General features: G+C 38.0%; 1 protein-coding gene across 1 annotated transcript in view; it reads right to left on the bottom strand.

Moving 5' to 3' along the window:
* Positions 1-1,177: 1,177 nt before the first annotated feature.
* vps39 (VPS39 subunit of HOPS complex) overlaps positions 1,178-10,833 on the bottom strand; it is a 30,405-nt gene continuing 20,749 nt past the window's right edge. The window contains exons 22-24 of the mRNA XM_067366964.1: positions 7,129-7,263; positions 4,515-4,606; positions 1,178-2,328 (exon numbers count right to left, since the gene is read on the bottom strand). Coding sequence (XP_067223065.1) covers positions 2,250-2,328; positions 4,515-4,606; positions 7,129-7,263 — 306 coding nt within the window. The 3' untranslated portion in view covers positions 1,178-2,249. The remainder of the gene's footprint in view (positions 2,329-4,514; positions 4,607-7,128; positions 7,264-10,833) is intronic.

The raw sequence follows: 10,833 nt of genomic DNA, 5'->3' as shown, positions 1-10,833 counted from the left end.
TCACTGTGGCTGAGCTCCAGAGATGCAGTCGGGAGATGGGAGAAAGTTGTAGAAAGTCAACCATCACTGCAGCCCTCCACCAGTCGGGGCTTTATGACAGAGTGGCCCGATGGAAGTCTCTCTTCAGTGCAAGACACATGAAAGCCCTCATGGAGTTTGCTAAAAAACACCTGAAGGACTCCAAGATGGTGAGAAATAAGAGTCTCTGGTCTGATGAAGCAAAGATAGAACTTTTTGGCCTTAATTCTAAGCGGTATGTGTGGAGAAAACCAGGCACTGCTCATCACCTGTCCAATACAGTCCCAACAGTGAAGCATGGTGGTGGCAGCATCATGCTGTGGGGGTGTTTTTCAGCTGCAGGGGCAGGACGATGCAATCGAGGGAAAGATGAATGCGGCCAAGTACAGGGATATCCTGGACGAAAACCTTCTCCAGAGTGATCAGGACCTGACCCAAGACAATGACCCTAAGCACACAGCTAAAATAACGAAGGAGTGGCTTCACAACTGTTCTTGAATGGCCCAGCCAGAGCCCTGACTTAAACCCAATTGAGCATCTCTGGAGAGACCTAAAAATGGCTGTCCACCAGTGTTTACCATCCAACCTGACAGAACTGGAGAGGATCTGCAAGGAGGAATGACAGAGGATCCCCAAATCCAGGTGTGAAAAACTTGTTGCATCTTTCCCAAAAAGACTCATGGCTGTATTAGATCAAAAGGGTGCTTCTACTAAATACTGAGCAAAGAGGCTGAATACTTAGGACCATGTGATATTTCAGTTTTTCTTTAATAAATCTGCAAAAATTGTCAACCAATCTGTGTTTTTCTGTCAATATGGGGTGCTGTGTGTACATTGAGGAAAAAAAAAAAAAGAACTTTTTAGCAAATGGCTGCAATATAACAAAGAATGAAAAATTTAAGGGGGTCTGAATACTTTCCGTACCCACTGTAATCAGCAATTCATTTCATTTTACACGTGAAGCAGATAAAGCTTCTTAAGGGGGTCAATAACTTTTCTAATGGCACAGCAGACAGCATTTTTATGCATTAATTTTTAAGTTATCTGCATTTCTATCAAGCCACCCGTACAATAGCTGTCACCATTCAAATTAATGTACAGTTCATTCTAACTGTATGTAACGTGTGCTTACAGTTCAAACAAATGACACAGATGCGCATAAGAGAAGATACATGTTTATTAGATTCGTCTTCCACCTCAGATTCAATGTACAATCTACACATTCACATCCATTTCCACTGAAACATTTCAGGTCTGTCATAATGGTTTAATGTAAGTGAGCGTGCTTTTGTTTGAGCAACAGTCCAGGTCATGGTTTACAGTCAACTGAAAGCACAAGTGTTAATTGGACATGTATTAGGAAGCCAGAGAAATACTGGTGCCCATTTGGGGCGACACGACTGCACACATAGGCGTAACATTCCTGGACACGTTTAGACAGTGTGTTAATAATAAATTAAAGCCACTAGAGTAGCCAGACAAAAAAAGTGGCACGCTACTGTGATTGTAAAGCTCTCCATGCCACTAGAAAACTTAAGACACAACACCAAGCTTTTTGGCATTGCTTAAAAACAAGCTACACATCCAGAATTCTAGCTGTAAGTTATCTCTGAACGTCCATGCAACTAGAGGAAGCATTCATCCTTCCGTCGGACGGCTCATAGCAGTAGGTGTGCAAGCGCTGCCCTTTCTGTACGGGGGGCCACATTAAGGTTTTTATCTGGTGTCCGATTTCATCTCAAGCTAACAGAGCGAAGCAGAGCAGCACCTACAAGCCCAGCTCAGAATGAGAGTCCTGTGAGCCTTGATGGTGCATACAAACACAGGCCTTTACTTTCCACTAAATGCGTCGGACAAAGTGTCATGTTGGATGAAAGAGTGCACTGTAAGTAAAGAAGAAAAGGTGGGATGTGAGGGAAAAGAGAAGATAAGCATTTCTCAAGGGAAAGAAGGATGTCAGTTTGTGTAAAAGCTTTTAGGGTAATGCACTTCATAAATCTGAATTAAGTCTCACTGTCCATAGTTTTGAGATGAACTACATCAGACAGATGTGTGGTCTTTGCCATTGCACTGGAAAGAGTGAGTGAGAGAGAGACAAATAGAGAGCAGAATATCCAGACTGGCGTTTCCTTCTGCAGCGCGTCAGGCTGCTGTTTTCACACAGACGCTTCATGTTTGCTGAGGTCTCTGTGTTCAGCTGAGGGAGCATGTCCGCCATCTCCGGCCTTTCACTACTCTGCTGGACACATGCTGCGATCTTTACAGCAGAAGTAGTGAACCACCACACCGTTTGGATACCTGGCAAAGGCACTGGACATGTGAAGGACACAAAAAAGGTAAGTATTCATACAGTACATCCCCTCAAACAGTCATAATCATATTGAGCCCTAATAGAGCACAACTGTAGTTTTCACAGCAACTTTTTTTTTCTCTATAGGTCTCATTAAAAATATCTTAATTTGTGTTTTGAAGGTTAACAAAATACTTATTTTTATTTTTGGGTGAAAACTACCCCTTTAACATACTTGCACAACATTTGTTCTAAAAAGTACATGAGACTGAAATGAATGCATCCACACGAATGAATACAACAGCCCACTGCAGCAGATGTCAGATTCTCCAGCAGGAAACTGCTGTATTAATCTGACAGTTTGATGTGATGCTCCTAAAGCAGAAAACATTAAATAGAGACCAAGTATGGTGACATGCAAATGTCTTTTAGTCTGTATAACATTTAATAGTTCAGAATTTAACTTAATATGAATCATCAGAGCAATTTTGGCTTGATTTATTTATTGTTATCTGTGTTTTATGTAGGGCTGTGGATTAACGTGTTAATTCGATTAAAGGTGCCCTAGAACCAGTTTTAACAAGATGTAATATAAGTCTAAGGTGTCCCCTGAATGTGTCTGTGAAGTTTCAGCTCAAAATACCCCACAGATTTTTTTTTTTTTAACTGACTATTTTGAGCCATAATTATATATGCACCGATTCAGCATGCGGCCCCTTTAAATCTTGCGCTCCCCCGCCCCTGAGCTCTCGACTGCTTTACCCAGCATAAACAAAGTTCACACAGCTAATATAACCCTCAAAATGGATCTTTACAAAGTGTTCGTCATTCATGCTGCATGCATGCATCGATTCCTGTGAGTACAGTATTTATTTGGATGTTAACATTTGATTCTGAATGAGTTTGATAGTGCTCCGTGGCTAAAGCTAACATTACACACTGTTGGAGAGATTTATAAAGAATGTAGTTGTGTTTATGAATTATATCTGCAGGTGTAACGTAACAGTCAGTGTTATGCTGAGATTCGCCTGTTCTTCTGAGGTCTTTTAAACAAATGAGATTTATATAAGAAGGAGGAAACAATGGAGTTTGAGACTCACTGTATGTCATTTCCATGTACTGAACTCTTGTTATTCAACTATGCCAAGGTAAATTCAATTTTACATTCGATGGCACCTTTAAATAAATGTATTAATCATTTTAACGCATCAACACACTTGCCCCGCCCCAGACCTAATGTTATCTGATATTTCATCAGTGTTGCCAAGTCCACAGTTTTCCTGCAGAATTGGGCTACTTTAAAGGTGCTCTAAGCGATCCTGGGTGGAGTAACTTCCTGTTGACGTTCAAAGTGTTGTCAAACAAAACAGAGGCTAGCTAGACCCTCCCTCCTCCTCCTCCTCCTCCCCTCCCCTCCCCTCCGTGCTTCCTGAAACAGTCATGAACGTGCATTTAAATGCATTCTTGTTGGTTATTGGTTGGAGCGTGTTTATTATGATTCGTGGTCCAGGCTGCACCAGGTAGTTTTTGTTGCCGTTTTTGGAGCTTTTGGCGATTACAGAGACCGCGTTTTTTTACAATGTGTTCAGGGGACAGGCAGCTAGCGGATAGTGAGGAGATGTTTGCTGTATGTGACAAAAAATGTTTTGGCCTAAAAACGCGTGACATCACTTAGAGCACCTTTAAATGTATAGTTCACCCAAAAATGAAAATTCAGTCATCATTTACTCAACCTCAAGGTCCAAAAGTTTGTGTAATACATTGTATGTTGAATCAAATAAAATATTTCTTTCTGAAGCTACTTTTTGTTATGTCTATTTAATGCTTTACACAACAATGACTTTAAATTATCTTTTGGGGGTAATTTCTCATCCAAATCTAATGTGCGATTAATTAGATTCAAAAAATGTATTCGCTTGACAGCCCTAGTTTTATGTAATCACAACTACGCAAATGCAGAGCACCACAAATCAGAGAACTAGATTAACTGTGCCAGATTAACTGAGAGGCTGGTTTTGCATGTTACGTCTGTGGTATCACAAAGAAATTTAATGATATGTTAGTATGTCCCAGTCCCATTACTTCTAAATTATTTTGCTACACTATCAAATAAACTTTTGCATTAAAAAAAAAAAAAAAAAGCTAAGCGCATGGTGTAACTAGGCAAATGTATTATGTAAATGAAATGCAATAATGCTAGGCACACCTATTCCCGATCTTCTTCTTGCACACTCTGCAGGTCTTTTCATCTGTGATGACGCACTTCACCTGTTGGTGAAAGATACGTTCCTCCTGCACCTGCATACAGACAAAAAAAAAAAAGAATTAAAATATTATTAAAGGGGACCTATTATGCCGTTTACAAAGTCTTGATTTGGTTTTGGGCTGTACTAGAATAGTTTTCCCTGCTTGAATGTTCAAAAACACTGTATTTTCCACGTATTTATCACTGTTGCAGCTCCTCTCTTCCCAGTCTGTCAGTAACGCTCTGTTTAATTCCTGTCTCTATGAAGCCCCTCCTTCTGAAAAGCATAATGTGCTCTGATTGGTCAGCTGGACCAGTGTGTTGTGACTGGTCAAGCGCTTCGAGTGTGTTTGGGGAAATGTTCCGCCTCTTAACATAACCACAAGTTTCTCACACAACTAACTAACTCAAGCAGGCCTTGCCCCTTTATTTTGAGTATGCCTTGGGAGGGAATTATTTAAATGAGGAATATTGTGATATTTTTTTCCGTTCCCGGAAAAAAAAACTCCAGACTAAAATGGAGGCATTTCAGGGAGTTCTGACCCTGTTATAGAAAATAACTCCCTCTGGAGGGACTTTGTGCTTTGGAACTTTTTTATACTCAGACAGCAAGATTACACACTAAAGAAAGACGAACATGTCAAGCATAATAGGTCCTCTTACATTATATTATATTATATTATATTATATTATATTATATTATATTATATTATATTATATTATATTATATTATATTATATTATATTATATTATATTATATATATATATATATATATATATATACACTGTGTTCCAAATTATTATGCAATTGACATATCAGTAAGATTTCTGCACAATAAACATTCAGATTTTAGTTTTTCTAAGAAAATGTTTGTTCGTTTATTTATCCATGTCTTTTTAGATAACTGGTATCAATCTCAGACAAAATAATTTGCCAGATCTATGGAAACCGTACTTAGAGGTTGTTCCACATTATTAAGCAAGTCACAGTTCTCATGCAATATGAGGAGAAAGAAAGATCTTTCTGAAGATGAAAAGCATGAAATGGTGCAATGTTGTGCAAAAGGCATGAAAACAACTAATATTGTGTGAAAACTGAATGGAGATTATCGAATTATCATAAGATTTGTGAGTGATTTAGAGCACAGCAGAACTCGGTCAGATAAAGGCTTATTAATGAAAGTTCCTGTCAAAAAAATGTATTGTATTAAAAGGGCAGTTATAAAAAAGCCAGTGTTGAGCAGCAAACAGGTATTTGAAGCTGCTGGTGTCTCTGGAGTCTTGAGAACCTCACCATGCAGGCTGGCAGTTAAAATGCATTTTAGACATCACTAACCAAACCTCACAAAGAGAAACATTTACACTGGGTGTAGAAATACAAACAGTTTTATTGCTGTGGTGTTTTTTGCAGCATGGGATAGTGCATAGTGCATTGTACTATGCACTATCCTCCTTTTTATACCATAGCTGAAAATGGCCAGTTATGAGCTCCACATATCTTGCAAAAGTCATTTAAATACCCTCAGAGACCCTAAAGGGACCTTCCATCTCACTTCCCAGTATTCCAGCCCAAATCATCATCCACCAGCTCCTTGCTGACGTCGCAGTCTTGTTGGAACATGGTGGCCATTCACCAACCATCCAGAAATCCATCCATTTAGACCATCCATTGTAGTACGGCATTATTCAGTGAATAAAACTATTTAAAAATGAGTCTTCATGTATTTCTACACCCACTTTCTCTTTGTGAGGTTTGGTTAGTGATGTCTAAAATGCATCTTTACGCACAACTGCCAGCCTGCATGGAGAGCATCTTGAGACTCCAGAGACACCAGGAGCTTCAAATACCTGTTTGCTGCTCAACACTGGCTTTTTTATAGCTGCCCTTTTAATACAATACATTTTTTGACAGAAACTTTCATTAATAAGCCTTTATCTGATCGAGTTCTGCTGTGCTCTAAATCACTCACAAATCTTATGATAATTTGATAATCTCCATTCAGTTTCACACAATATTAGTTGTTTTCATGCCTTTTTCACAACATTGCACCATTTCATGCTTTTCATCTTCAAAAAGATCTTTCTTCCTCCCCATATTGCATGAGAACTGTGACTTGCTTAATAATGTGGAACAACCTCTAAGTACGGTTTCCATAGATCTGGCAAATTACTTTGTCTGAGATTGATACCAGTTATCTAAAAAGACATGGATGAATAAACGAACAAACATTTTCTTAGAAAAACTAAAATCTAAATGTTTATTGTACAGAAATCTTACTGATTTGTCTCTTGCATAATAATTTGGAACGCAGTGTATATATATAGAGTAATTATTTAGAATAAGCGATACCACTAATTTAACTTTTTTCAGTAGCATCAGCTATTTAAGTACTGTATCTTTTCCAGTAACAAGCTAGATGTTTCGGCAAGTAACTGTGTAATTTGAAAAAAGAAAAGAAAATAGAGATGCACCAATACTGCATTTGAGGGCACAGAATTTAGTTACACAGCTTCAAAAGAAACTCAATCAATTATTTAAGTAGCAGACCAAACCATTGTTCACGAGTAAACATACCCGCAGGAACTCAGCCTGTAGGAGGCTCTTCAGGATCTGGTCAAAGCGCTTCCTTCCAGCCTTCTCCTCCAACACATTCTCCAAGAAGACCTGGATCTCGCGGATCTGTGTGTTGGCTGGCAGCAGGTTTATGGCCTTATGAAAGACGGAGAGAAACACCATGAGCGTCGCCATGTGGTTTGGAGAGTTCTGATCAGGAATTGAACTACAGCAACACGAACAGCAGGTTTCCACACAGTAATGTGAAAGTTCAGAGCTCAGCAACAGCAGAAATGGTGGCATCTGACAAGATGTTAACACGGTGTCTCATTTCCTCTGCCGGCATCAGCAGGATTGAATTGTGTAGCACTTCAACACACACTCACCAATCTCCCTCTCCATGTCTACAGCACACGTTTCACTCTCTCAGTCTTATTTAACTGGGGCAGTCAACACATACTTAAGGTCTGTTCACTCCAAGAACTATCATTTATCGCTACAATATTGAGAATAGACAGACTTTTTTTGCCTGCAACATTTAGCCAAAATTTTGCCAATTTTGACCGCAAATTTAGTGTCAGCAAAGAGCACTGCTACCCAAATGATTTTGTTTTCTTTCATTAAAAAGGAAGATTATGAGATTTATCAGTAATATTTAAAACACCTGACAGCCCTACTTTTAATTGATGCCTCACAGGCAGTGGCAAGAGAAAATGCAAGCAAAGCATAAAAATGAGGAGTTTTTTTGTTTGTTTGTTAAATGCAAAAACAACCATTATTAAACTTTATCTTAGGTTTATGGGCCACAGTCAGTCTCACTTCTTCAAAACAGCTATTTTAATCTCTAAAACATCAAATATGACTGCCGGTGTTTGTGTCACAACATGCAGTGTTTCAGTATTTCACTCTCATACAGATAAGAAAAAGAAAACAGTCATGGTTCCAGACTCAAATGTATTTGTTGTGTTTTAACCCATGCAAATCTTGTTATGATGCTGAAATGTTTGGCATTCTTGAAAAAAGGTTCAGTGGGGTTCAATATAGAACCCTAGGGTTCTTATGGAAGCTTGTTTCTGCCACTAAATAATAAAATAAAAAAGGCAATTTTGACTATTTATCTCACAATTCTGACTTTTTTTTATCATTTTTAAGTTATCATTATGCAATTATGACTTTATAACTCGCAATTCTGATTTTTTTTCTTAGAATTGAGATATAAACTCACAATTGTGAGTTGTAAAGTAAGACTTGCATGATATAAACTCGCAATTCTGAGAAGAAATGTCAGCCTTTTTCCTCTCACAATTGGACATTATAACACGCTAATTTTTCTTGCAAAATTTTGAGTTGATATCACACAATTCTGACTTTTGACAATTCTGACAATTGTGAGTTTAAATCTCAATTCTAAGGAAAAAAAAAGTCAGAATTGTGAGATAAAAAGCCGCAATTACCTTATATTTTTATTTCATGGCAGAAACAATCTTTCATAGGTTCTTGACACAATCTTAAAAAATGTTTTATGCCAAAAGGTTCTATATAAGGAGAAATGTCTTAAATGACTGCATAATACGTTTACCAGGTTATTTCATTTTTTTTCTACTGATATGTTTACAAGTGGTTTAATTCATAAAATTGAAACAAAATTAATTTATAAAAACTAAATCCATAAAATGATCCCAAAAGGTTCTATACAGAAGCACCTGACAGAACCCTTTATGGTTCCATATAGAACCTTTTCTTTAAAAGGCCCACAGGAATACAGGGTGATATATCGAACAGCCCCACCCCTTTTTTTTAAATAGCCAATAGCGTTTCGTTTATGTTACAGCTCGGCCAGAGCCGTTAGACTCTGTAAAACTTCAGTTTCCTTCTAATCTCTAAACGTTTCTCTTCATAATGTCCTTTATATCGCTTATATACAGCATTCTGTGCAGAATTCAAATGGGTCCGACCTTTTTGTGGTCTGTGCCGGCATATGGTCCGCTCTGTGCTCTCTTGTCTCTGGACCATAGCAGACTGCTCGTGTTGCGGTGGTTCATTTACGCCAATGGAAAGCACTGTCTGAACCGTTACCTATTCTCTATATAGTGCACTATGTGCCATTCACCATGTGTGAACAAATGACTGATGTCAGCTGCAGCTTTAAGATTCTGTAAGAGTGTAGGAGGAGGGGGGACTTCAGATTCTAGAGAGCATTTGATTGGTCAGAAGATCTGACAAGAAACCCAAGTGCAATGTGATGTCATGAAAATCTGTGATTCATTTTATCGGAAGTGAGAGAACAAGTTTTAAATGCTTATATCTTCTAAATGTGAATTTTGTCATTGTTTTGGAACACACCAGCTTATTCATAACCTTAAGGCTAAAAAACTTAAAGGTGCCCAAGAACGTTCTTTCACAAGTCTAAGGTGTCTCCTGAATGTGTCTATGAAGTTTCAGCTCAAAATACCCCATAGATTTTTTTTAATTAATTATTTTAACTGACTATTTTGGGGCACCATTAACAATGCACTGATTTACACTCTGCGCCGCCCCTTTAAGACGCGTGCTTCCTGCCACACGAGCTGTCGACTATATTACAGCGCATTTACAAAGTTCACACAGCTAATATAACCCTCAAATGGATCTTTACAAGATGTTCGTCATGCATGCTGTATGCATGCTTCGAATTATGTGAGTAAAGTATTTATTTGGATGTTAAAAGTTTTATTCTGAGTGAATTTGAGGCTGTGCTCCGTGGCTAACGGCTATTGCTACACTGTTGGAGAGATTTATAAATAATGAAGTTGTGTTTATGAATTATACAGACTGCAAGTGTTTAATAATGGAAATAGCGACGGCTCTTGTCTCCGTGAATAGAGTAATAAACGATGGTAACTTTAACCACATTTAACAGTACATTAGCAACATGCTAACAAAATTTTTTATTATTGCTCCATCTGCCATTTTTCGCTGTTGTTCTTGCTTGCTTATCTAGTCTGATGATTCAGCTGTGCACAGATCCAGACGTTAACTGGCTGCCCTTGTCTAATGCCTTTTATAATGTTGGGAACATGGACTGGCATTATGCAAATATTGGGGCGTACATATTAAAGGTGCCCTAAAATCAGAATTTGAATTTACCTTGACATAGTTGAATAACAAGAGTTCAGTACATGGAAAAGACATACAGTGAGTTTCAAACTCCATTGTTTCCTCCTTATGTAAATTTAATTTGTTTAAAAGACTTCCAGAAAACACTCGGATCTCAACATAACACAGACTGTTACATAACATTCGGGATCATTAATATGTATGATCCCAATATTTGCATAATGCCAGTCCATTCGACACATTAGACAAGGAAAGGCAGTATTAACGGCTGGATCTGTGCACAGACAAGGTAAGCAAGCGAGAACAACAGCGAAAAATGGCAGATGGAGCAATAATAACTGACATGATCCATGATAGCATGATATTTTTAGTGATATTTGTAAATTGTCTTTCTAAAAGTTTTGTTAGCATGTTGCTAATGTACTGTTAAATGTGGTTAAAGTTACCATCGTTTCTTACTGTATTCACGGAGACAAGAGCCGTCATTATTTTCATTTTTAAACACTTGCAGTCTGTATAATTCATAAACACAACTTCATTCTTTATAAATCTCTCCAACAGTGTAGCATTAGCCGTTAGCCACAGAGCATAGCCTCAAACTCACACAAAATCAAACGTAACCATCTAAAT

Source organism: Chanodichthys erythropterus, chromosome 18 (assembly GCF_024489055.1).
Source record: "Chanodichthys erythropterus isolate Z2021 chromosome 18, ASM2448905v1, whole genome shotgun sequence".
Lineage (NCBI taxonomy): Eukaryota > Metazoa > Chordata > Actinopteri > Cypriniformes > Xenocyprididae > Chanodichthys > Chanodichthys erythropterus.
The sequence above is the reverse complement of the archived record's forward strand: the minus strand, read 5'-3'. Positions and strand labels throughout refer to the sequence as shown.